Here is a 27440-nt window from a genome sequence, read left to right on the forward strand (position 1 = left end):
TTGTTTGTTTCTGTTTGTCTTGTCAAATTGCACCTGTTTTGTCTTGATTCACTAAATATATATATATATATATATATATACACTATATATGTTTGATGGGCCTAATGCTATATTTTAGTCAAGAGAAGATTGGAAATAACATGCTGTATATCATACAAACCATCATAAGCGAGGCAGTTACACTTCCAAACAAATTTAAGTCTCACATCACGGCTTAATTAGGTTAAATATTAGAATTTCTACATGTCAGTAGGTATAAATATAATAGTAAAGACTTGCGGACCCAAATATGAGGCACCTCTCTTAAGTGGCACCGGGGAATGTAAAAGCGAAGAAGGAAATAGTTACACGTAACTCTCAGAAGCTTTTTCATCTTTGATTGGTTTGCTGTGGAAATGTAAAAGCGAAGAAGGAAGTACTTAAATACAACTCTCCAAAGCTTTTTCATCTTTGATTGGTTTGCTGGCAAACGGCCGAGCCGGCAGAGAACGACGTCACTTCCTGTAAGGTATTTCCATTTGTTTGTGGCAAACGCCAGCAGTGATCTTTATACCTTATACACACCAAAGCTTTCTATTTTAACCTACAACATGTCCGGGTGGAACCGGCGTTACCTTTTATGTTCTGTAAACTGCTGTTACTACTGAAATGATGCGAGAAATATAGTCAAACGGTGTTGAAAAGACAGGAAAAGACAGAAAACGTGCGTTCTTGAGCAGAAGTAGTTGGTCGGCTAACGTTAGCTAGCTAGTATCTAGGATACAGGTTAACTGGCTGACTATTGTTACAGCTGCCTTGTTCCTGGTTGGTGTTGTAGGTGTTGGCTAACATTAGCTGACTTACTACTACAACTGTGGACTGATGGAGTGCCCTCATCTGAACTCAAACGTGAGCTGTCCTGCTGAGACCTCCCGGTTCCCTGGTAACGGTGCTCCGTCCTCCTGGTGCTGCAGCGGTAAGATAGACTTTAATGGATGCACACATTACAGGTGTTTCTTTGCAATCATTTTGGATCCCAGCCTTTCCTGATATAATGCCACACAGCTAATGTTAGATAGAGCCTGGCCATAGAGACTGGCCGACACAGGGAGACCTGGCTGCCCTAGAAGAAGACAGGCTGTGGCAGCTCTGCCCACAGAGACAGGTGGAGACAGAGAGACAGGTAGAGAGAGAGAGAGACAGACCTGGCTGCCTAGAGAAGACAGGCTGTGTCAGCTCTGCCCACAGAGACAGGTGGAGACAGAGAGACAGGTAGAGAGAGAGAGAGACAGACCTGGCTGCCTAGAGAAGACAGGCTGTGTCAGCTCTGCCCACAGAGACAGGTGGAGACAGAGAGACAGGTAGAGAGAGAGAGACAGCTCTGTCCAGAGAGACAGGTGGAGACAGAGCAACATTTCCTGCTACAATATATATCACATATGAAGAAATTAGGAAAAAATTCTTTACAAAAATTAAATGTAAGCTCCCAAGATTTTGATTACAAGTCAACACAACAGCTGTCACAAGGGGAGATCACAATGAACACATGAAGGAATAGTCATTTCAAAAGAAAAATCACAGCAATACATTGTCCTGTATTGCTGTGATTGTACTGTACTCTGTGTATGTACTGTACTCTTCTTAATTTAGACTTCATCTTTTATCTCCAGTTTGTAGGTCCAATAAAAGTCCATGGATTTGCCTTACCTGTCTGATGGTCCATTGTGGAAGGTAGGTTTGTTGTCGTTCATGTTCACAACTAAAGCTATAGTCAGAGTAGCAAACATACTACACTTAAAGGTCCCATATTATACAAATTTTCAGGTTTATACTTGTATTTTATGTTTCTACTAGAACATGTTTACATGCTGTAATGTTAAAAAAACAACAACTTTATTTTCCTCATACTGTCTGCCTGAATATGCCTGTATTTACCCCTGTGTCTGAAACGCTCTGTTTTAGCGCATTTTCACGGAATTGCAATAGAATTGCGTTGCTAGGCAACAGCTTGGGTCCATGTGTACTTCCTGTTAGCTGATGACATTTACATACACTGCAACAGGAAATAAACTGGGACACATTTACAATGTTTACGACTAAAACTGTGTCAAGGGATTCAATATTGTATATTCGTGACATCACGAATGGGCAGAAATCCTGACTGCTTGTTTCAAATGCAAAGTTTCTGAATACGGGCTGTGTGTATTTCCCTGTGGATTGAGTGTTTCAATACATTCACTATATTTATATAGGACATAAGCCTGCTTTATAATAAAACAACTTGAAAATCTCACTTTTTTATAATATGGGACCTTTAAGTAGCTAATACTCTGGTGAGTCTCAGTCCTTTTGCTTTTGGTGACCGTTTTTTAATTATACAACCATGTAAGGGTTGCAATACATAAGTTAAGGTTTTTAGTCTACAGATCTAGGGATGTCACGATTACCAGAAATCTAGTAGTCGATAACAATACCAGTGAATTTCCACGATTCTCATTACCAATTCGATACCACGGTAAAAAACAACAACAATAAATCCCATGTAATTCAACTCGTACTCTTTTATTAAAAACATTTGAACATTACAAAAAACAGAGGCATGTAGCCTTTAAGTAATAAATAAAATAATTGACCCATTTTGTTCGTTTTGGCGTATCAGCGGCATGCTATCAATCTATAGTCAGACGACGGACACTACATACTGACCGTGAATGCATCTGGTTCGTCAGCTCAGAGTAGCAGGAGTAGGAGGCAGAGGATTTATTGTTGAAGCAAAAAGCAAACGCACCTATTAGGCAATAATATAGCCCCAGTTTCTGTCATTTAAGTTACAGCGCTAAAATTCTGTCCTATTCTTTGACAATCTTTGAAAAACATAGGTGATTAAACAAGATGTACCACTGTTTTTGAAGTATTTCCAGAATCTTCAAATACTCTGCTAATCTAATCAAACAAGGAACTGTATCATTTCAAGTTACCATCATTGTTTGGACAAGGGAATGTAATATTGTCTGAGCTCGGCAAATGGGTTATAATCGTTTTTATTGTGCAGCTGACAGACAATTTTTTTATCCAGATGGTAAGAATAATCTTTGAGGATTCTTGAAATACTGTCAAAACATTAGCATGTTGTGTTTAACAACTTTCAAAGATCATCAGGGATTTTTCTTTCATAACAACAGATGCTCTGGTCGATGAGGAGCACCGTAGTTGTTCTCAAGAGGAAAACTGCAATATCTATTTTTCTGGGCAGATTCTTTTGATAAAATTTGTCAGCATAACTTAGGCCAGCAATAAATATGAGATTATTTTCTGGTAGTTCCATATGTTGTGTGTAATAAAGTAATCTCTTTCTATATAGATATGTCAATGGACATGCAAAGAAACACTTTGAAGAGAGTCAAGTCGTTGGCATTAATCAAAAGAAGGGCGAGAAACAGGAGAAAGAGAAATCCCATCATTCTGTCTGCATGGACTGCAGCAACTACAGCGTGTTTTGGTGAGTGTCCTTCATGACCATCGTATCTACGTCTACAATCTGTGACTCACTGTGGGACCCTGCAACAGTACAGTCATAAAAACGGTCAAAGGATGGTTATCTTGTGGTAATAAGAACCAAATGTTTCTTTATATCCGCTTAAGTAATGTATTGAAGCTTATCAGGTACCTTTGTAAGTGATCCGACATTCTTCTGGTTACATGCCACAAATGATCACATGTTAATTACAAGCCAAACGCAGTGATCTGAATTTTATGAACTATATTGAGAAATATTTGATGAAAATCACTCAACTTAAATGTTACATGATACCAAACTGAAACACAATGTAATATATTTATGATACTGTGCTTCTTATGCAAAGTTTTAATGGGTCCAAAATGACCAATGTCTTGACTAATGTGGATTTTTTAGTTACAGATGTGATGACTTTGTTGTCAATGACACCAAACTCGGGCAGGTGCAGAAGGTGAGGGAACATCTGCAGAGTTTAGAAAAGTAAGTACAAATCTCAAGAATAAAGTCTTGAAATATTATATGATAAACATGTCATTTTGTCTCATTGCTTTACTCCATCATCATTACACCTACAATGTTTTCCCTCTTACAGTCCAGCAATGATGGGTGACAGACAGAGGAAAAGAAAACTTCTGGAAAGCCCAGCTCCAGACAGCAAGTTGTTGAAAGACAATGTAAGTGGCTGAAAATATTATGATTGATATCTTTTGAAAGAAAAAGCAGTAAGTTGCAGCCACTCCATAGTTGTGTTCTGGCACAAAAGACTGTACTACGGCTCAAACTTAACTCAAATTTTCCTTCTACAAGTCTTTGTTCACACTGGGCTCCAATTAAATGAGTCACAGCAGCCTTTATAGAGTTTCACACCAAGTGACTACCACAATATCTTTAAATGTTAGCTTAAAACTTGCTTTTTAATCATGATTTTTCCTAAGGCATTTTGAAAAATATACTGTATACATGTATATGTATATTTATATATACAGTATATACACATCTTTATGCATTTCACTTGTCTCTGTCAGGACGGGGCGGCTTTAGGTGCTACAGGCCTGAGGAACTTGGGCAACACGTGCTTCATGAATGCCATTCTGCAGTCCCTCAGGTAAGGCTCTGCACTGAAGATGGAGTATGTGGGTGGTAAACTGGGTTTGCAGCATGGTTCAGTAGCTCTGCCCCTGTAGACCCAGGGCCCCACGACCAGTCATCCTTTATTAATACAGTCTGGGGCACAGTCAGGGGAATTACACAGGCTGCTTGGAAACAAGACACAGTCAAAGGACAGATTTCCCAGCAAAGAGACATTTTTCCAGGACTGGTGTTTTTACATTTTCTTCTTATTGAGTACATTTTATATTACTGCTGACCATTTACCAACGCATTCCATAGATTTTTTTTAAATAAACATGATCTGTTTTCCTACTTCACAGGCAGCCATTAGTTTCCATTCATTTCAGTACGGTGATAAAATCAGAAAAATGGCTGTGAATTTTCTAGTTGTATATAATATGGAATGTATAGTTGTTGTATTTATATTATCTTTGCATATCAACCTCGGCTTCCCCCTTAAAGTCAATAAATAATTCAATTCATCAGTAAATCGAAACAACCGACATATTTGTATGAGGGTGAGCAATAATGTAACACAGACTTGATTTATCTGCAATGAATCCTCTTTGTGTCATCTTGTTTTCACATTATGTTTATTGGCTTTTTGTTCATTTGGAATGAACAGAACAAACATCCACAAACACCGTCCCTCCCGTACCCCCGATAACACAATATTCTCTGTAAAAAGAGAAACGTAGCAAACATAGCATTAAATATAAATAAGCAAGTAGTTGTAGATAAGGGGAATAAAAAAACAACAAAACAAAAAAAACAACACATCCATACAGATAAACATAAATATACGTATACAAGAAACAAAAGAGATTATATACACAAGTAGAACTATTTAAATGAGAATTCTAATATAATATGTATATATCAACATGCAGATAGCAATACACCTAGGCAAATGCATTTATATATACATGCATACCAAAAATCATTTAGAAATTATATTAATACAAAAATCAATAGTGTGCAAATCAGTCATCGTCCTATTCTCTCTTCCTATTACTAACCATATTACTCTAGCTGTAATACAAGTTATCTTGGATTCACAGTGGTAGCACCAGTCTGATCACAAGTATCTACAGTCAGGTCGTTCACCCATTGACATCAAGGTCAGCAAGACCTGTAATTCGTTATCTATGTTGAATTAACCACTGGTAGTCACATGGTAATCAAGGCTGATGTCTGTTTTTCTTACGGAAAAGTGTGATGTGATAGGGGCGGGTGTTCTAACAAAATGTGTTTCTTTGACAGCAACATCGAGCAGTTCAGCTGTTATTTCAAGGAGCTGCCTGCAGTGGCTCTACGCAGTGGTAAGACGGCAGGAAGAAGGATGTACCACACCCGAAGCCAAGGGGACAACAGTGTGTAAGGTCCTCTTCTGTAGGAGGGAGGATTTATGGGCTGAGTGTATTGATCTAATAATCATTTTCAGCAAGTAAAAAATTGACAAAATTGTTTCTTGTGACTGTGAGTGATCATGGAAGATGACCGTCTCAGAAATCTTTTCTCATGAGGCTCCTAATAGCAGTATTTATCTTAATCCTGCTGCAGAGAAAGTCTGGAAAGACACACACTAAATAGTACAGAAATGAAGTTTGGGTATGTGTTTGTGTGTCAAGTATTGAAAAGTATTCCGTAAACTTTTTTCTTTTAGGCAGGCTTTAGATGTTGATTGTCCCAGGTTGTGTAACAGGGTTGCTTTATGTTGAACAGGTCTTTGGTGGAGGAGTTCAGGAAAACCCTGTGTTCCCTGTGGCAAGGAAGCCAGACGGCCTTCAGTCCAGACTCCTTATTTTATGCTATATGGAAAATCATGCCAAGCTTCAGGTATGCCAACATTGCACAGAAGAATTTGCCAGAATTAAGCTCCTCCTGCTGAGCAGTAAACCGTTTCCTTTTCACTTCTGTTTTCAGTCAATTTGTTTGAAGCATATTGTAGTCAAGATATAATGGAAGAGACAGTATGCATCACAGACTGGAACAATTGGGAGTTATTACAGTAACTGTGTTTTTTTGTGTCCAGAGGCTATCAGCAGCAGGATGCACATGAGTTCATGCGTTACCTGCTGGACCACCTCCACAGGGAGCTCCAGTACAGTCGCAACGGGGCATCTCACCCAGTCTCACCTCAGGATGGGGTCCGCCTCTCCACTGCAGAGGGCAAATGCTGCATGTAAGCCCATATAAACTTACAATTATGTTCTATGTGTTTCTCCTGTTTTTCAATTGATTTTATACTGACAAAGTAGACACATTTAGCATTGTAGACATGCTGTCATCCATGATATGTCTTCCGAAAGTGTCTGCTTTCTTCTTGTTGTTCCAATATCCCATTTTATTATAGCATTTTGGTTTAATGTGTCTGCTTATTTTCTTTTTTAAAAGCAGTCTAGTTTTAAGTTTGTACTCTTGGCCTTTAAAAGTTGTAATGATCAAATGATCATATCATAAAATGCTTTTGTATTGCATTTACTAGTCTGTAACATTTACTGGTCCACAAGAAGAATATGATGTTTGCATCATGCCCTGATTGAACACCAGAAGATTTGAATGTTCGTTTATTGATGGTTTGTTTTTTGATTCTTTACAGAAATGGGACGGCCAGTGTTATCACATCCAATTTTGGTGGCATACTTCAGAACGAAGTCAACTGCCTGATATGTGGGACTGAATCTCGGAAGTTTGATCCATTTCTTGGTAAGGCTCAGTATTTGATGTGAACACATTACTTAGGGGTATATCATTAAAGCACTGTGAAATTATGTCTGTTCTTTTTTTACTCAGATCTGTCTTTGGACATTCCCAGCCAGTTCAGACAAAAGAGAAGTAAAGACCAGGAGCCAGGGCCGACCTGCACCTTACGTGGTAAGTTTCCCACTGTCAGAGGTAATGCCTTAATTAGACAATTTTTGGCAGTATTAGTTTCTAATTGTGTACTGCTGAGATCAATGACGGCATTTTCTATTGATTTATTTTTGTTTTAGACTGCGTACGTAGCTTCACTGACCTGGAAGAACTTGATGAAACGGAGCTGTACTATTGCCATAAGTGTAAAAAGAGACAGAAATCCACTAAGAAGTTCTGGATCCAGAAGCTGCCAAAGGTAGAGACCGAAATTCTCAATTCTTTTATTACAATTTACTCATTTGAAAGTTTATTCTATGATAGTAGTTTTGGGTGTAATTGGAGGTTTTCTTTCCTCTATTATTAGGTTTTGTGCCTGCACCTAAAAAGGTTCCACTGGACGGCCTTTTTGAGAAACAAGGTGGATACCTATGTGGAGTTTCCACTGAAAGACCTGGACATGAGGGGCTACTTGCTTGAGGTGAGCTCAAAACAGAAGAAATGCTGATCATGGAATTTCATAATATAGTTTTTAAATAATTTTTCAGACAAGGCATAGGAGCAAATGGTATAAATCCATGGCGAGACTTTTACAAATACATTTAAATCAGTATAAAAAATGATGAACAATAATACATTTACAAAAATGGAAGTGCAGCAGATTATTCAGGAAACAGTCGTGGCTCGTAGGCCACACTAGTGACACAGTAATAACCGTTAGATGCCAGCTGTGCTCTTTCATTTCAGGACTCTGTGAAAATTAGCTGCAGTTTTGCAAAAAAAGATCCTCACAAAGACTTGTATTAATAAGCCATCTTTGCTTTTCTGTGTCTGCTGTTATGGAAGATTCCAAGAGAAATGCATACTTGTTTTATTGGTGTTGCCTCAGTCATACTTGTAGGAAACATCACAATACCACAAGAACTTAGAGTACTTTTGCCAAAGTAAAACCTTTGTAATGAAGGGGTATGGTTTAGTAACTTCAAAAGGGAGTCAAGACACTAGTCACACCATGGAAAGATCTCAAACGAAATGCTAGACAACTGACTTGGTAATGCCTGTGAAATATGATATATGGATAATATGGTGAACTGAAATGGCTGCATTGTAAGTTGGGCACAAACAGAGGAGCCGCAGACAGCATGAAGAATACATTATTTAAAATAAAGATATAGAAGGTTTTTTTATATACAAAAATTACAATAGCTCCTTTGCCAAACTGGTGATTTACTCAAATTGAATTTTCCTGTTAGTCAGCTGATTATGGATTTATATCCAGAGAGAAAAAACATGTTTTGGGAGTTGTCAACCAGAGATCAACGTTGGCCTCTGCTGGCCGACCAAAGATAAACTGCATCTGGAAAATGATGGGAATTGTCTTAAATGTCATCGTTCACACACACTAATAGAGCTGAAACAGTCAATTAGTTGATCAGCATCAAATTAATCAGCAACTATTTTGATAATTGTTTATTGTATCAATGATTTTTTTAGCAATAATGCTTAAAATTCAGGGTTTCTAATGTGAGGATTTGCTGGTTTTCTTTGGGTTTTGGACTGTTGGTCGGACGATAAAAGACATTTGAAGACATCAAATTGGGCTTTGGGAGATTGTGGGGGGCATATTTCACAGTTTCCTAACATTTTATAGACGAAAGGATTAATCGAGAAAATCGTTGACAGATTAACCAATAATGAAAATGATCATTAGACTTTGATGTTTAAAGGAATAAATAAATATAAATGTTAAATTAAGGAGGATATTTAAAGGGCAATGAACTGTGTTGTTACTGTACCACCATCTGTAGTGCATTTCATATTTATTATTTGGATCACTGGGTGATACCTCTAATGGTGACAGATCTGCAGCCAGCCATGTAGGAGGCCCTCACTTGTTTCCATGACCGTGCATGTAATGTATTTAGGCCATTCTGTGTCAAAGACTATGGAAATGTTCCCCCGCTAAAGTGTCCATACTGATGCCTCCAGGGGGGGAGGCGATTCTGTTATCTTAGTTTCCTTGTTATTCTTTAAGTTGTATAATTTTTTAGTTGGTGGAGCCTCTCGTCTTTGTATAAAACACATGTGAACTCTGTCACACTAACCCTGGAACCGCCAAGGATTTTTGGGGGAATTTGAGAGTACCATCATTTTCACCTGAAACCTTTCAGACTCTAGTGTGTGAGACCTCTAGCTTGCATACATGTCCGGATACTACGTGTCTTCTTTTAAGATGTAAATCTTTGAAGCATGATGTTTTGGGTGGAATTGAGATCCCAGAAAGGAAATCTTGTCTTTTTATGTTTGCAGCCAGAGACTTCATTACCAGGAAGCTGCCTGTACGACCTTGTTGCTGTCGTAGTGCATCATGGATCTGGGTGAGTAGATGAAGTAAACACACAAAAGTTGAAATTAACGTTTGTTCAATTTTCCTCTGTTTGATTATAATTTGCTGTTTTAATGAGCACTATCAGCATCTAGAGTGCTGCAGCAGCATCTTGCATATATCCAGGGCTTTCCACAAGGAGATGGCGTAGACAGCCAGTGGGGAAAAGTAGCCAATATTTTGTCCGTAAAACCCCAAATTTGGTGGCCTCTGGCACGCTCTAATGTCACTATTCCATCATATACACTGTTTTTTTATTGTATATTTTAATGAGTTTTCCAACCCTATTGTAAACATGTAGTGAATTATTGTAAATGGCATTAAAAGGAATATTTCACCTCCAAAATGACCATCCATATATCAATTACTCATCTTGTGTTACCTTGAACACAACTTGTGCAGTATGATCCAAGTCGCCTTTATTTAGTCGTATGCTCACTACTTCCCAAACACATGCATTTTTGCTTAAACCTTATTACTGTATTTAAAACAATTCTGCATAAACAGTCTCACGCTTGCGTAGGCGCACTACTCGCCTGTGTGAGTACTGTTTAGGGTCGATAGGTGTTCTTTTCCCCACCTCCAGCTGATAGATGACACTTGCAAGATGTGCCTTTGTCACCATGGTAGCACAATTAACAGCTGGAGAAAAAAAAAAAATACAAATCTAAACATCATCTGCCGACCAGCTCTGCCTACCACAGCTGGCTGTCAGTCTCCAATTTCCTGTATAAACAATTCAGATGCAATTTTGTAGAAAAGCCTTGTGGACAGCTGCAGTTTAAAAATGCATGTAGCCACTAAATGCTTAAAGGCATAAGGCTGAGAGTCCTTAAAAATGCGTTAAGATATGCCAAGAACTGTTAATCAAAATGCTGTTTCACCTCTGGCCTCTGAGTGGCGATGTTGCACTGCTGAACCGAATGTGTCCCTCTCACGTTAGCAGCAATAAATGTATTCTTGTAAGAAGCCAGACAGCAGAACGTGATGTATGTGTCTGTGTTCACAGAGTTGGATCGGGGCACTATACAGCATATGGCAGCCACGAGAGTCGGTGGTACCACTTCAACGACAGCACAGTGACTCTGACCAATGAGGACACAGTGAGGAAGGCCAAGGCCTACATCCTCTTCTACGTGGAGAGGACTGAACAGGTGGCCGCAGACAAGACTGCCACGAACAAGCCTGCTGTGGACACAGCAGCCACGGGCAGCGGCCCTTCAGAAGCAGTTGCTCAGGACAAGGTTGCCACAGACATGGTTTTGATGGATGTGCCAGCCTCACACATGAATACCCAGGAGGACGTGGCGGCCCCAGATAACGATGCGTTGGAAAATGTGGGTGAAGACATGGCTGAACTGCATAACACGGCTTCAATGCAGGCTGCGACAGATAGGGATACCTCAGACCAGGCTGCAACAGAGGAAGCCAGCCAAGCCATACCAGCCGTCGCACAGTGATTCTGTCAGACTGCCTCAGACCAGCTCCTCACTCCATTTTGGCTTCACCTCAATCACATTTCTCACAGTGCTTGATTTTAAATAGATAATTTCCAAGTTTAATGTATGTGCAACTATTTTCTTTTTTATGACCTGCATGACAGCATCATGTATAATTTGCTGCTTGAGATTTCGTTAGTATTTGCATTTATTTCCTCGATGTTTTATTCCTCAGTTGAGGTAGACTTCTCTGTATGTAATAGATTCCAAAGGTGATTGTTTAAAATAATGAAGTAAAGCTGTAGCCTTGGAAAACCTCAGTTGGTCCAATATTTAGCCTAGACTGAAGAAATCGACTGTAACAATATTTGGAGTTTATTGCTTTTTCTAATTTTGTAATTTCAACCTCTTGAGAACCTCATAGTACTGTTTCCAGTCATTAGGGGAGATTTTAGGATCTAGAATGCATTTATTGACTGACAAGTGATCCTTAGGGCTTTAGAAATGTTGGTATAACTTCGTGACCAGAACCAATGTGAAAGAAATGATCATTCTTAAATTGTTTCGTTTGTGTGTATTGATGCTGGAGTATAATTTAACATTATGTTGATCTGAAATGGGCTTAGAAACGGGCCCCGGTGAAATTCTCTTTTAAAATGTATCAGATAAAGTGAACATGACAAAATACAACGAAAAATCTTTTTCAAATGTTTGATGTTTTTTTATCTGTGGGGGAAAAAAAACACCTTAAAATTCACCTTTTTCTGAACACCACTAAACCTTTACTACAGCCAGACAATACGTAATAATAATAATAATAATAATAGCTTGGATTTATATAGCGCCTTTCATGAAACCCAAGGACGCTTAACAAAGACATAAATAAATACAACAAATGTAACAGTAGCTGGAGGCCATAGGCCTTGGTGAAGAGGTGGGTTTTGAGGAGTCTTTTGAAGGTGTCCAGAGATGGTGCGTTGCGGAGCTCTATAGGGAGAGAGTTCCAGAGGGTGGGGGCTGTCACACTGAAGGCTCTGTCCCCAAAAGTTCTCATTCTTGTGTGAGGGACGGAGAGCTGACCCGTGCCTGAGGATCTAAGGTTCTGGGGCTGTGTGTAAGGGTGGAGGAGGTCAGATAGGTACTGAGGAGCCAGGGCATTGAGGGATTTGTAGGTGAGGAGGAGGATTTTGTAGGTGATGCGGGACTTGACCGGGAGCCAGTGGAGGTGGATGAGGGTGGGGGTGATGTGCTGCCAGGGCTTGGTGCGGGTGAGAACCCTGGCAGCCGAGTTTTGCACATACTGGAGCCTGTCCAGGGCTTTGCTGGGAACCCCGGACAGAACTCCATTGCAGTAGTCCAAACGGGAGGTGACGAAAGCGTGGATGAGGGTTTCTGCCACAGAGTCAGAGAGTGATTGCCGGAGACGTGAGATGTTTTTGAGGTGGAAGAAGGCGGATTTGGTGATGAACCTGATATGAGATTGGAATGATAGTGTTGGGTCCAGGATGACACCCAGGTTGCGGACTTCCGAGGATGGGGAGAAGGAACAGCCATCAACATCCAGGTGGAGATCTCCAACCTTCCGGAGCAGGGCCTTGGGAGCCACAACCATGAGCTCGGTTTTGTTGCTGTTGAGTTTTAAGAAGTTAGATGACATCCAGATTTTTATTGCATGTAGGCAGTTTACAAGTGACTGTGGGGGTAGCTGGGTGGATGGTTTGGTGCTGAGATATAGAAGTGACTGTGGGGGTAGCTGGGTGGATGGTTTGGTGCTGAGATATAGTTGTGTGTCGTCAGCATATGAATGAAAGCTGAGACCGTGGTGGCGGATGATCTGACCAAGGGGGAGCATGTAGATGGTGAAGAGGAGGGGTCCCAGCACAGAGCCTTGAGGTACGCCATGGTTGACTGGGGCCGGGGTGGAACTGGAGTCTCTGATGGTGACAAACTGTTTTCTGTTTGTGAGGTAGGACTGAAACCAAGAGAGAGCTGAACCGGTGAGGCCAAGGTAGTCAGATAGGCGGGTGAGGAGGATGGTGTGGGAGACTGTGTCGAAGGCAGCTGAGAGGTCCAGGAGGATGAGGATGCTGATGTGACCAGAATCTGCAGCGATGAGGAGGTCATTTGTGATTTTGATGAGGGTGGTCTCTGTGCTGTGGTGTGGTCTGAAGCCAGATTGAAACGTTTCGTAGAGCTCATGGTTGGCCATATGTTGATGGAGTTGGGCGGCCACTGCTCTTTCCAGAATTTTGCTCAGGAAAGGAAGGTTGGAGATCGGTCGGTAGTTGTTGCTGTCATCCCGGTCCAGACCTGGCTTTTTGAGGATGGGAGTGACTGATGCCATCTTGAGGCTGTCGGGTACAAGACCAGATGCCAAGGAGGAGTTGATGATGTTCACCATAATGGGGCACAGGGCAGGTAGGCACGCCTTGACCAAGGCTGTGGGCATGGGGTCCAGAGAACAGGTGGAGGCTTTGGCCTTAGTGACCAACTTTGCGACCTGAGGAGCACATACAGGGGAGAAGAAGGAGAGGGAGCACTGAGGCAGACGAACATCCAAGGGAGCCACGCCCAGTGGCTGAGGTGTGTGTGGAGGGAGGTGGGCAGGCACCAGGAGCTGCTGATGGATGGACTCGACTTTGTCCTGGAAAAAGTCCAGGAACTTAGTGCAGAGGTCGGGGGCACCTGATGGGAGGGGGGGGTCGAGGGGGCGAAGGAGCCGGTTGATGGTGGAGAACAGCAGTCTGGGGTGGTTTTGTTGGTTGGTAATGAGGGTGGAGTAGTACTGTGTTTTGGCCTGGGAGAGAGCTACTTTGTAGGCCCTCACATGCTCTTTATAAGCCTCAAGGTGGACAGTGAGGCCAGATCTTTTGTAGCGCCTCTCCAGTTGACGGCCGGTGGACTTCTGGGTGCGGAGTTCAGTGGTGAACCAGGGGGCGGGACGGGTATAGGAGACAGTCCGGGTTTTGAGGGGGGCAAGGGAGTCAAGGCTGCCAGATAAAGTGGCGTTGTAGTGGGCAACCAGCCCATCAGCAGAGCTGTCGTGTGGATCTGAGGCCAGATGGGTCGCTATCAGGTCGTTCAGAGCTGGTGTACTCACTGTCTTGATGTTCCTGTATTGGATGGTACGTTTTGTGCGCTGCCTGGGCAGGGTGACAGGAACAGTGCAGAGAACAGCGAGATGGTCTGAGACCGCGAGGTCCAGGCACTGCAGATGGGAGGGAGTTGTGCCAGTGGAGCACACCAGATCCAGCGTGTGGCCTTTAGTGTGGGTGGGACTTTTAACGTGCTGTGTGAAGTTGAAACAGTCCAACAGTGACAGGAATTCAGTGGCAAACGAGCAGCTGGTGGAGTCCACATGAATATTGAAGTCACCGAGCAGGAGTGTAGATGGAGACATGGAGCAGACAGAGGTGAGAAGCTCAGACAGCTCAGACATGAAGGTGGTGGAGGTTTTAGGGGGGCGGTAGATGAGGACAACCTGGAGCTGTGTAGACCCAACCAGGGAGAAAATGACACACTCAAACGAGGTGACATTGGGTACTGGAAGGTCTTTGACCAGGATGTCAGCTCGATGTATAACAGCCAGCCCGCCACCACGACCCATGGAGCGAGGCTTTTGTATGTAGACATATCCAGGGGGAGTGGCTTGATTAAGTGCCATGAAATCCTGCTGATTTTGCCAAGTCTCAGTTAGACAGAGAAAGTCAATTTTCCTGTCAGTGATAGACAGGAAAACAGGAAGACATGGTTGTTTATTCTACCATTACTATTTTATGTAGTTAAAGTATTTTGTCCACTGGGTGCTAATGTTATTATTATTTTAGTAATCTTTTAAAGTGGCAGAAGCTCCCATTATTGTAATTACTAAAGTCAGAATAATAAAGGCCTAGAGTCATCCCACCAGGAGGAACAATCTCCCTTACAGTCCTACTGGAGTTTATTTGTGCTTCACCTTCTCTGAATTCTGTTGTAGGATTCAAATTTGTGAACTATAGTTAAAAAATACTGAAGAAGATAAAGTAAACTGCAGGACAAAGGGAAGGACAGTTAATGTATAGCTGAAATGATAAGTAGATCAACAGAATATTAATTTGCAACTACTCTGATAAGCAACTAAAGTATTGAAGTCATTTTTGATGCAAAAATGCCAACCATTTAATGATTCTTACTTCTCAAATGTAAACATTTACTGTTTGTCCTTATCCCCCTAATAGTAAGCTGAATATATTTGAATTTTAAATGGCTCTTCAGATAAAAAAAACACAATTTGAAGACTATCACAGACTCTCTCTCACTCTACTCTTTTGATGTAGACCAATCAATTAATCAATTAGTCTGAGAAATAATTAATGTTGAAAATGATCATTGGTTGCAGCTCTAAATTAAAGACAAACAAAACTTGATCACAAATATGTTTCTATGCCTATAATTCTTTCAGCATATACTGTAGCTGCTAATGTCTTTTTATTCAGTAGTTTATTTCCTTTGAGGAACTTTAATAGCAAATTTGCATTATAAAACTATTTACACCATATGTGTACAATTTGATGTATGTGTATAGGAACATGTCAAGCTGGACACATGCACACCAGAAGGTACATTGCGTTTACATTATTGTCCCTGACACTCTTGTTCTGTCTTGCAATAGAAAACATCCTTTGATAGGTACGACCTTAAAGGAGAAAGAGAGCACATCCTTTTTATGTTGTTTTCCTCTTTCCTCTAGCGAACATCTCCGCCCACACACACACACACACACACACACACTCCCCTCGGGACACGTGCCAGCCAGTCAGCCTCCTCGCTCAGGCAGGAACAAGCACTCCTGTATGATGATGAACAGCTGCTCTTCCTCGCCTGCTCACAGGTGGCTGTGGGCTCGCTACTCTGTCCCCATTAATGACACACAAGTGGCCTCCACCTCCCCTCTTCATCCTCCTCCTTTTTCTTTTCCTCTTGGAGGCTACATCACAGCTGCTAATAATAAGCTCACATTGCATTGGTGTTTGTTAGATCAGAGGTCTGCTTGAGAACAGCATGACACAGTGAGTCACAGTACAGACTGTAATCAGCCTCCCCAACAGCGTTTTCACAATGTCCTGCGTTTTTTTTTCTTCTTTTTTTTGAGATTGGTAATAGCAAGTGGAACAGGACATAACTGGTAATGTAGTGTGGAGTAATGGCATATATTAATGGTATTTGTTTTGCCTTTTTGCCATCTCACTATGTCCTCTGTGGTTCAATTGAGCAATTTCAAACACACTGAGTCATAGTTCACTGTGTTCCTTTAGGCAAAGTCCTACGTAACACTGTTTGTGCTTGTGTGACTTGCACTCACGTGAAGAAACGTTTGCCAGGTTCTGAAATTATTAGGCTGATGTAATTACCTTGTATATGATAGAGAAAGGTCCTAAAAGTGGGTAATTAAACTTGTATTGTGCCAGTACAACAGGTTCAACGGGATCTACTGTATAGGCTTGTACTACCTCTGTAAAACGTGCAGAGATGTTAACTCAACTCATTGTAATTGGCATTTGTGATGGTGTTGAAGTGCACTGGTTCCCAACTTGGGGGTCCCGACCCTCACTGGGGGTCGCCAAAGCTTCACGGCAGGTCACGAGGCCTTTTTGATTTAAAGGGGTGTTTTTTTTATGTATTTATTTTTCTAAATACATATACAGTTGGCCTGCTCAGCATTTCATTCATTTATCTGAAGAAACTTTTTTTTTTTTTAAGTTTGGATTATAATTTAAGATATAAACTGGAAAAGGTCACAGTGAAGAGCCTCGTTCAAACAGCCTCGTCCTGCATCTGAAAAGTATGCAGGTAAAACAACCACAGAGCTGATAGAAAATGAGCATCAGGGAGAAGAAAACACTGAATTTGTAAAAAAAAAAAAAAAAAAGGTTTTACACAAACCTGCAGTTATTGCGTACACTATTTGGGTTAATGGTACAGATTATCAGTTGTTTTGTTCTGTTATTGTTATTGTTATGCATTGAATATGATGTGAAATATCCATAAATGTTGTCCCTTAGTGAGGGGTGGTCAGTTTACTCCCTAAATGAAGCGGACAAACTATTAGTTCCTTTAATTTGTCGCACCACCTCTATCTTTTAAATGACCATAGAATTGAAATGGCACACAAACAACAACTTAAAGATCCCCACCAGATACGTTTCAAGACATTTTTTAAAAATACTCTGTTTCAAATAGACTAATAATTTGCATACAGTATGGTTCCCCACAAAAAAGTCCAATACCTTTTTAAAGATTCTTAAAATAGTTTCATTTAATCCAGTACAACAGGTTCTATATATCCTACAGGGGTGAAAGAAGTATTCAGATCTTTTACTTGAGTAAAAGTATCAATACTAGAGTGTAAAAATACTCTGTTACAAGTAAAAATCCTGCATTCAAAATCTTACTCAAGGAAAAATACAAAAGTTTTAGCATCCAAATCTACTTAAAGTACCAAAAGTAAAAGTACTCATCATGCAGAATGACCCATTTCAGAATCATATTGAATTATAGGCCTAATTATTGGTGCATTTGTGGGTTCATCGCTTAAATGTTGCAGCTGGTAAAGGTAGAGTTAATTTTAATTACTCTACTCCTATAATAATATATTAAAACCTTTTACTCAACCAATATTTTGTATCAGTACTCTAAATTTGCAAAGTAACTAGTAAGTACAATTTTTAAATAAATATAGAGGAGTAAAAAGTATAATATTTCCTTCTGAGATATAGTGGAGTAGAAGTAGAAAGTAGCATACCATTGAAATACTCAAGTAAAGTATAAGTACCTCAAAAAAGTAAAGTACAGTACTTGAGTAAATATACTTAGTTACATTCCACCACTGATAGCCTATATTCTTCGTATTGTGAAAAGTCAGTTGTTGATGCTGTGCAGAGGTCAACTCAACTCATTGTAATTTGCATTTGTGATGGTGTTGTAGTGGATTGCATTACATTTTCATTTGATCCTCATATCTTTGCCCCTCCAGATATGAAGTGGACAAATTATTAGTACTTTTCAATTGTTGCACCACCTCTGTCTTTAGGGGTGATATGTTTTAAGACATTTTTAAAAAATACTCTGCTTCAAATAGGCTAATAATTGGATTCTGATATGAATCTCCACTATAAAAAGTCCAATTACCTATTTAAAGATTCTTAAAATGGCCTCTAGACCCACTCCTTCTCCCACATTGAAATATAATGCTACTACTGTCATTCTGCACAGTGAAGGTCACATTATTATTGCTGGGACATTCTGGAGGTGTTTCTCTCTCTCTTTTGTAGCACTCAGTATCTGTATCTGAGAACTAGGCCAGGCCAGTGTAAACATCTGGCTCAGTCCAGCGCTTGCCGCCTGTTGAGACAGCCATGACAGATGGAAAGGGAGCGTATGGCTCAAACACTTCCATCTTCGACCGTAGGCTATACTGCCAGTTGTCTTCCCAAAATAGCCTGCACTCCCCGGCCTTATATGTGCAGGCCTGCAGCATGTGCCTGAGGAGGCATCATGTATCTGGGCCACACAATAGGCTGCAGGCTGCAGGCTCATTGTTTGCTGCTCACCAGCAGGCCGCCACAGGGACGAGGCCTCTCTTTCTGCCTTGGGACAGTTCACCATGCATCTCACCCAGCTCAACCGAGAGTGTCTCCTCCACCTTTTCTCCTTCCTAGACAAGGACAGCCGGAGGAGTTTGTCCCTTAGCTGTCATGAGCTGCGAGAGGTCTTCCTGGACCCCTGCCTCTGGACTCTACTGCACTTCAGCTACCCGGGTCAGCTGACCAGGGACAACTTTGTGCTGGGAGCCTCGTTGCGTTCCTTGACAGTTTGCTGGTACTCCAGTAGAGTCCTGAAAGTGTGCAACATTGAGGACTGGCTGAAGAGCTCGTTTCAGAAGGACATCTGCAGTAAACACGAGAGCCTGGTCAGCACTTTCCTGGCCCATGTCTGCCACATGTGAGTGTCTGTGTGTGCTTCTCCCCTCCGGCTTTATTTTGTAATGAAATACTGTTGACCAACAGCATGCTGTAATATAATCCAAAGCAGTGGCTTTTTGGCTTGTGACACCATAAACAAAATATTGTCTACTTGAAGAGTGATTTACTATTTGTATTTACTATAGTGTTTTAGAAACTTTTAGAGTCCCCACAAAGTAAAATGATCCTGTAATTCACAATTTTTTTTTGAATGTCTGAAAAAATAAGCAAAGCTTTGGGTATTATTTATTTATTTATTTTTAATTGCTTTTACTCTTTTATTAGCTCTCCTGTGACCCCTCAGATATATCCTTGTGGGGGTCCTGACCCCTGTGTTGAAGTCCATTTACTCAAGTACTGTACTTAAGTACAAATTCAAGGTACTTGTACTGAAGTATTTCCATTTTATGCAACCTTATACTTCGACTCCGCTACATCTCAAAGGCAGTATTTTTTTTTTTTTTACTCCATTATCTGACAGCTTTAGCTACTTTTCAGATTAAAACCATGTATCTCCAAACTTTCGAATTTTTCTGATAAGATGAAGGATTAGGTGTTTCTTTACTGGTTGAGAAAATTCTCCTCCTTCTCAATTAAAAAAAAAACAAACATTGAATTCGCTTGAAAATGCATCATTAAAACAAGGGCTGTATTTCTGAGTTCATGAACAGTTGACTCTGTTTACAAACCTGTGGTTGTTATTGGAAAATGGGGACCATTTTTCTGCATAATGAGTACTTTTACTTTTTCTATTTAAAGTCAATTTAGCTGATAATACTTTTACTTAAGTAAGGTTTTGAATACAGAACTTATAATGGAGTATTTTGATATTGTGGTAGCCTATTGCTACTTTTAGTTAAGTAAAGTATCTGAATACATCTTCCAGCACTGGACAACAATATAAACTGTAACCTCAAATATGAAGCTGAATTAACAACACATCCTTAATCCAAACTGAACATGAGTAGCGTTGCATTATTTTGGATACATGTATTTTAAGGTGTTCCTGTCATTTTGTCCAGCCCTGCAGCTGCTTTTTACAAGACCTTGAGGTTTCATAGTTTCCTGTTACACATGAACATTCAAACTTTTGTCTTAAGAAAGGTTTTTATTTTTTGTCAGATGTGTCTCGAGGATGATCACATAATTTCCGGGTTCTTTGGGGTCAATCACACCCACCACGGGGAACAAAGTTGTTTTCATTTCGAGGCACATGGCTTACTAAAACTGCCATGTTTAGCTGTAGGCAGCAGGGGAGAAAATCATTAGAAACAGATGGTGTATCCGGAGCCGACTGGAGACAGAAAAGTGACACATCTGTGTGACATAAGACTGATTCTATTAACTAACATAACTGTGGTCAAATACCAAATTATATTTATTGAATGATGTGACAGTTGGATGTGATAGGTCACTGAAATGAAGCTCTGTTGGCTTTTGGCCTTGTGTGCGTGGCTGGCTGCATGCAGGACTCAGCCTGGAGAGGCGTAATGAGGTCTCTGGATAATTTCTTCAAGGCAGCCAGTAATAACCGTTGATGTGAGGGAGCCTGGCCGCCGCAGCTGGCCCGGAGGAGAGGAGGGAAGAGGGGCCGGCTCATTGGCTCGGTGTATGACCCTGTGAGGATTTCCTGTATTGTGAAATTTGAGACGCAAGACACGAGACTGTGAGACCAGTAGAACCACCTACTTTGTCTGTATCTCAACGCCCTTAAGGCACACTCATTGCATACTGATAAACCCTCCCAAATTGTCTCTAAGGGAGCAGAGAGCAAGTGCACGTGACAAAGTGGGAGGGGACGCAGAGAAGCTGTGGGGGTGATAAAGAGTGATTTGGCCGCAGACCCTCCCAGTCAGCTGCAGACTGGAGCTTTATGCAGGCAGGTGGAGCCTACAATTGGCTCTTTGTTGCTGTCAGAGGAATGAACATGTGCGTCTGTCTCTGCCTGCCTCTTCCTGGATAAGACTCCGCGCAAACTCTGACGCCAAGCTCATGTGTCTCTTTTTTTATCTTCATGGAAAAAAACTATAAAACATAGCATGACTTCGGGCCGTTTTTAGTTTACTGTTTGACGCTCCTCTATTGCCAGATGACTATTAAATCAATGATAAATAACTCATTTTCATTATCTTCAGGTCACAGTATTAGAGTTACACAACATTAATTAACATGCAGTGTGGGTTGCACAAGAAGCTCTGGCATGGGGCATTCATGGTTAAATATTTCGGAGTAGTTCCATTCCAAAATGTCATGTACACCATTTGAATAAAATTGATGCTTTCGCTCTCTCTTTTATGGGCTATACTATTTAAGTTATAAGTTATGACTTCTGCTTACAAAGTACAGTTTCCGCTGCTTTTGAAGATATTCACCACTGAATTTAGATAGTGAAATTAAAGATGTCCAAAATCTGTTTAGCATGTTTGAAATAGACCCCTTCCACTTGAAAGACCGAAAGCAGCTGAAAGTTAAATGTATGTCTGTAGTTGCTTTTAGAGTCCACTGGATAATTTGACCAGACAAAATAACCGTTAGGAAAACCAAACAGGTCATTAGAGAGATGATTACAGGTTAGCAGTGTGGCGTTCTGCCTGTGCTCAGCTCAGACCAGATCAGACTGCCCTCCATGATGTTTGTTTTAATGTGAACGCCATCATGGAAAGAAGGAAACACTACCGACATTTTTGTGGCATATAGTTTAGATAGATAGATAGATAGAGTGTGCTATTAGTACACTTCTTTTGAACTTAAAATAAGACAGTATAATTAATCTTTTGACCAAGATATACTTGCCTACAGAAAAGAATACTTGGCTTGTAGTTGTGCTTATTTTTGATAGAGTAGCATATTAAAGTGTGTGAGAGTTTGTAAAAGGATGTTTTGATATGAATTTACTTCGATTCATTAAGTTTTAGATTATCCGTTCACCGTACAGGTAAGCGAGAACAACATATTTTATTAATTTATTTCATCACAAATCATCAAGTCAAATAGCAAAAGGAGCAAGTCTCTTTGTGTAATACATAAATCATTAGCTAAGTACAATAAGTTAAAGTATACAAAGTATACCTTCATGAACTAAAAAGCAAAGATGCTCACAAGTCATTTTTTGCAAGTACAAGTGAAGTTTCAAGTCTTCATTTACAGTACTTTTTTTTTTTTAAATAGAGGAGGTTGTGTTCTCAAATTACCAGCTTGCACTGGTTTGAATTGATCAAAATCTCATTTATTATATTTTGAAATGAAAAAATAAGTTTCAGATTTTAATTTCAAAAAGCCTTAAGTGGAATTATTTAAAGTTGGGAAATGAAAATAAAGAAAGCCACCAATAGGGTGAGTTTGCCACCACAAGAAGTGTTATGAACCAGCTCCTTAATGTGCCTAAAACTTACTAACATGTGGGCAAGTGTGCATTTGTGAGTGAGAGAGTAAGTGAGGAATTTGATAAGGACAGATTAACACAAGGTGGCATGCAGATAGTTATATGCTTTGGTAGAAAAAAAACAACCGCATGCAAATATCTGCCCAAAGTGAGGGGAGGGGCTGTGAGAGGGTGGATTATGTAACAAAGGTTGATGAAGTTTTTATTCCTGTCGTGTTTACCTCCATTCACTTACACAGCAACTGTAGTCATTAGAGACTGCTGAATCTCTAAACGCCGCCGGCTTTGAGTTGTTCCACGCCCCACCTCCTCTTTTTTTTCTCTTGGTTAATGTCGATAGCGTGCAGCCACATCCCCTGATAAAGCCCTAAATTGGCCTCATGTAATGCAACGGGGCACGTGGCTTGACTGTGCCCCCCCATGTTCAGAGGTTACTGGGGCAGCACCCTCAACACTTGCAGGCAACTGGAATATGTTTGGCTCACATGTGGTAAAGTGGTTAGATTATGTAAGTCTTTATGTAATCTGCATCAGTGAACGTGAATGACATCCACGATCCGTTGCCACCAGAGGGATTCTGTGTCTGCCAGCTCTGTACTGCCGGCCTGCCAGTAGGCTGCAGTGCACTCCTTATTCCGGCTGGAAACATGCAGTAAACATGCAGCAACAATTCACATTCATTTTTAGAAGTAATTCCTGTAAAATTGAGCATGAGAAAATGCATTTTTGTCATGCTATAATTCATCAGCAACATCCGGTAATTGTTCTCCATGCTCCATTTATTCACAAAAGCTTTTTGAGAGGACGGAAGCACATGCCCAGTGGGACAGCGTGTAAAGAAAAGATAGCTTGGTCTAGGTATTAAACTGCTCTATCGCTAAACAGATCATGTTGCTGCCTCACAGTGGTGTTGTGTAGATCTCATTCACACATGGCTCAGATCAGGCCCCCGGCCTCTATGTTCTCCTCTGTTATCTGATTCTACTCAAGAGACTTGAGAGGTATTCATCTGAAAATAAGCGCACACGTCAAACAGCATTGCTTACTTAAGACTAGTCCGTCTCCAAACAAGCTAATCCCTCCCCATCTATATACAGTATGTCCTAAGGCGTGATGAGTATAGATGACACAGAACAGGTCTTGTACTGGTTGTACTCCAGCATGAAACCTGTCATTGAACCTGTTCATGATGTAACTGACTGCTGTCTGCATGTGCTACAGGTGTCCCAATCTGTCTTGGCTGACTCTGTCTGGCTGTGGACACATCACTGACCAGGATGTGATCTCCGTGCTGCAGAACTGCAGGAAGCTGCGCCGCCTCCACCTGGAGAACTGCGTCCGCATCACCGACCGCAGCCTGGAGGGCATGGTGGCCCACGGAAGCAGTCTGGAGGAGGTGAAAGTGGACTTCTGCAGGAACATCACTCAGGCGGGGCTGCAGGCTGTCGGAGAGAAGAGGCCGGGCATCCGGCTGAGTGCAGAGAGGAGCGCTGATATGATCCCTGACAGCAAGCCTGAGGAGACACTGCCACTCAGGAGGACACTGCAGAAAGTCCTGCTGTTCTCCTGATGGAAATACTGTAACTTTGGACTTTTGAAGACTTGACTAAGATGCCTTATTTGCTGTGATTAGTATTTGTATTTAATAGAAGGGTTTTTGCTCCCTTTTTTCCACCTTTTTATACAACACATTTTGAATATGAGTCTTCCTTATGGAGACATGTACTTTTTAAGCTGTCTCAATTCCATGTTATCCTAACCACGGAGAATTCCAGACACACTCACAATAAAGTCTTATAGTGTACACACAGGTGGCCTTATCCACTTTCTTGCTGAGAGTTGATGAGACGATCAATACCACTGTCACATCTATATGATAAATATGAAGCGACACAGCCAGGCTAGCTGTTTCCCCCCGTTTCCAGTCTTTATGCTAAGCTATGCTAACCGGCTGCTGGCACCAGCTACACGTTCAGATGCAATTGTGGTGTTGATATTCTCATGTAACGCTCAACAAGAAATCAAAAAAGCATATGTCAAATTATCCCGTTAATAGCATTTAGTTGGATTAAAATAGCACAAACACACCTCCCCCAAAAATGAAACGCACACTTACACAGTACAAAAGGTGCGTGGTTGCACGTGTGCTTTGTCTCTGTTATGATAAGACATGTCAGAGCTGGGAGGAAAGGTTCTCCGAGGACAAAGTGCCTTTGATTGGAATTGTGTTATATAAGATTGTGAGACAAATGAAAGGTTGATTTTGGGCGTGTGTCCGTCTGTAAATGTTTATTGCAGGCTGCTGGTGCAGCGTGCTCCCCGTCTTATGATTGCATCTCTGAAGAATGACCATAAATTTCCACACAGGGGTCAACTCAATGAAGAATTGTTGTAATCCCATCAGGGCGTGTGCTCAGATACTGTGTTTTTCTACTGACTGTTTTTTTTTTTTACTTATCTATTAAAAATATTAAAGACAATTTTACATTGCTTTGTGGTGGAAAATGACGTTTTTCTGAATGTGAATCTGAATCTTCACAATGATGACTCTTGTTATAATATTAGGTTAATATAATTTCCTATAATGGTGTTTAGTAGCAGCTTAAAACTAAAGCTATTAAAATTATAACTACTACGACATTTTATTTGGTGCTGTAATTCAAAACCAAACTCATATATATGATCAGGATTCTATGCAGGACCACTACTGAGGCAACAATGAGCCATTAACAGGTTTGTATTGATCCATTATTGCAGAATTATAGCACTGGTGGTTGTAAACTGTATGTTTAAGTACTCAGCATCATCATGCAAATGTTTTTGTCTAAATTGCATTCAGTGACAATATAATATATCTGAGTAAACTGCGTCCCATTGCTAGTTGATCTGATTTGTGATACGTAATGAGACATAATGAACAGAGTTTGTATTTGAAGACTATTGTTGGCCCTCCCACAGGTTGGGTGCTTGGTTACATGAAACAGAATGAGCTGAGAAATGTGGTTAGAGTGGTTTCGGCTACAGGATCAATTTCAAAAATTCCATTTGGCTTTTAAGTCATTAGAGGAGATTGAGAGTACATTTAAGAATAATTGTATCTTTTCAGTGAAACCGAACATTTGCATATTGCGTTGATAAGAGTCAGAACACATTTAAATTAGAGTGAATCACTATATGTATGTCATTTATCCTTGTAGGCACATGGTATCCCTTTAATGCAACACACAATGGTGACAAAAGAAAGCCTCGAGGCTAGTGAGGATAGTATAGCACGTGCTGTTTTAATAGACAAAGAAAGCCCTAAGCCCTCTGTTGCACAGAGACTCAATGTTTAGAGGCCACACAACAAATGCTATATCATTTACTATAAAGAAATGCATAGACGCTTTAGATTTATGAGTTCCAGGTGGGGAGACGCCTGAGGCACATCCGGCTGCATACAGGACTCCAGACATGTAACAACACAGCTGTATCAAAGCATAACTCCTCTGCTTGTTTCCACCAGGGGCAGGTTTTTTTTATCATGAAAAGATGACGATCTTGAAAGACCTGTTGCCCAGATGCGTGTCCTTAAAAGCACCGCCTTTTGCTGTGCAAGCTATTTAGTTTGAGTCAGCTGCAGCCTCACCAATACTGATGTAAGTAACTCTGTATGACTCCTCATTTATGCAGCTCCTTCAATTTATCTGAATTGTGAATAAAGTGTTCAAGTCCAGCCTTCACTCTAATAGAATCCAGGGAAAAGTGATGAACAAAAGGGTAGTTTGTGTCTGAAAAGAGTGGCTACTATGTTGAATATCATCCTATTATACTGTGAGAGAAAGTCATACATCACTTTCTGACTGTGTGATTTTAAATTTAAACTACATTGTGCACTGTAATCCAATTCACTGTATCTACTTTTCAGATCTCAAACATTTCATGAAATGTAAATGTTTTTTTTTCTTTCCAATCTCTATTGGCACATTCAGATAAATTGTGTTTCATGTTGGTCAGTTTTATTTATCTATTTATTTTATTTAATGTTTTGGGGGCACCGCAAAGATCCATTTTGGGTCCAGTCCTTTTTAGTCTCTAAACCACCACTTGGCGATGTCATCAGAAAGCACAAAAGTGAGTTTCATAGCTACGCTGATGACACCCAACTATACATTTCTGTATCCTTAGCCTCATTGACAGGTTAGTGCAATGTTTATATGACATTATTATACGTCTTTGTTGAATACTCGATTCTGATTGGTCAATCACAGAGCTCTACAATCTGTTAATTCTTTATAGCACACCGTTGCCATGTATAACAGACCGTTGCTATGGGCGCAGTTCTGATGTCAGACTCTGGAGGACCATTTTTGTGTCAAATTATTGATTTCTTAAGTAAGTAGCCGTGTAATAAGCGGGATAATGTACAGCTAGCTGGTCGTTGTTGTGAAGTAAACCCCTTCAGGGCGATGCAAGGTTTATTTCACAACAATGACTGGCTCGTTGTTTATTATCCCTTACTAAATGTACGGATGTCACACAACTTCCTACAGCTGTATCACGACAAGACAGTGATCTTAATATTTGGGTCATTTTATCATCTTAGAAACATCACTATGGTTGAGACCATTTCTCTCTCAGGCTGACACAGAAAAAAATAATGCATGCTTTTATAATCTCTTGGCTTGACTATTGCATTTGTTCAAACATGCTCTACATAAAAAAACTGTTGGCCACCTATAACTTGCTCAGAGCGCAGCAGCCCGAGTGCTGACAAAGACCAGACAGAGAG

The 27440-nt window shown here is 40.6% G+C and overlaps 3 protein-coding genes across 4 annotated transcripts; 2 read left to right on the plus strand and 1 right to left on the minus strand.

Moving 5' to 3' along the window:
* The first annotated feature begins 380 nt into the window (after positions 1 to 380).
* usp3 (ubiquitin specific peptidase 3) lies at positions 381 to 11995 on the plus strand. Of its 2 annotated transcripts, none has more exons than XM_074632869.1 (16): positions 381 to 503; positions 818 to 955; positions 1650 to 1710; positions 3341 to 3478; positions 3893 to 3976; positions 4089 to 4170; positions 4522 to 4601; positions 5870 to 5983; positions 6332 to 6445; positions 6642 to 6791; positions 7209 to 7315; positions 7403 to 7483; positions 7603 to 7721; positions 7830 to 7943; positions 9773 to 9840; positions 10858 to 11995. In XM_074632869.1, the coding sequence occupies exons 2-16, from the start codon at positions 862 to 864 to the stop codon at positions 11306 to 11308; spliced, it is 1857 nt and encodes a 618-aa protein (XP_074488970.1). In that variant the 5' UTR covers positions 381 to 503; positions 818 to 861; the 3' UTR covers positions 11309 to 11995. The 2 variants fall into 2 exon arrangements, with proteins under 2 accessions (XP_074488970.1, XP_074488969.1); XM_074632868.1 differs by having other exon boundaries at positions 450 to 508.
* On the minus strand, positions 11910 to 14922 carry LOC141766890 (uncharacterized). Its single transcript, XM_074634062.1, has 2 exons — positions 12368 to 14922; positions 11910 to 11935 (listed from the first exon to the last, which is right to left on the minus strand). Exons 1-2 carry the CDS (start codon positions 14892 to 14894, stop codon positions 11910 to 11912), a joined length of 2553 nt encoding a protein of 850 aa, XP_074490163.1. The 5' UTR covers positions 14895 to 14922.
* Positions 14923 to 18691: 3769 nt separating this feature from the next.
* Positions 18692 to 25159, plus strand: fbxl22 (F-box and leucine-rich repeat protein 22). The gene is given in 4 exon segments (XM_074632865.1): positions 18692 to 18884; positions 18887 to 18910; positions 18913 to 19267; positions 23891 to 25159. Coding segments are annotated over 4 exon segments (792 nt in total). The 5' UTR covers positions 18692 to 18820; the 3' UTR covers positions 24240 to 25159.
* Positions 25160 to 27440: the final 2281 nt, after the last annotated feature.

This window comes from Sebastes fasciatus, chromosome 4 (genome assembly GCF_043250625.1).
Source record: "Sebastes fasciatus isolate fSebFas1 chromosome 4, fSebFas1.pri, whole genome shotgun sequence".
NCBI lineage: Eukaryota > Metazoa > Chordata > Actinopteri > Perciformes > Sebastidae > Sebastes > Sebastes fasciatus.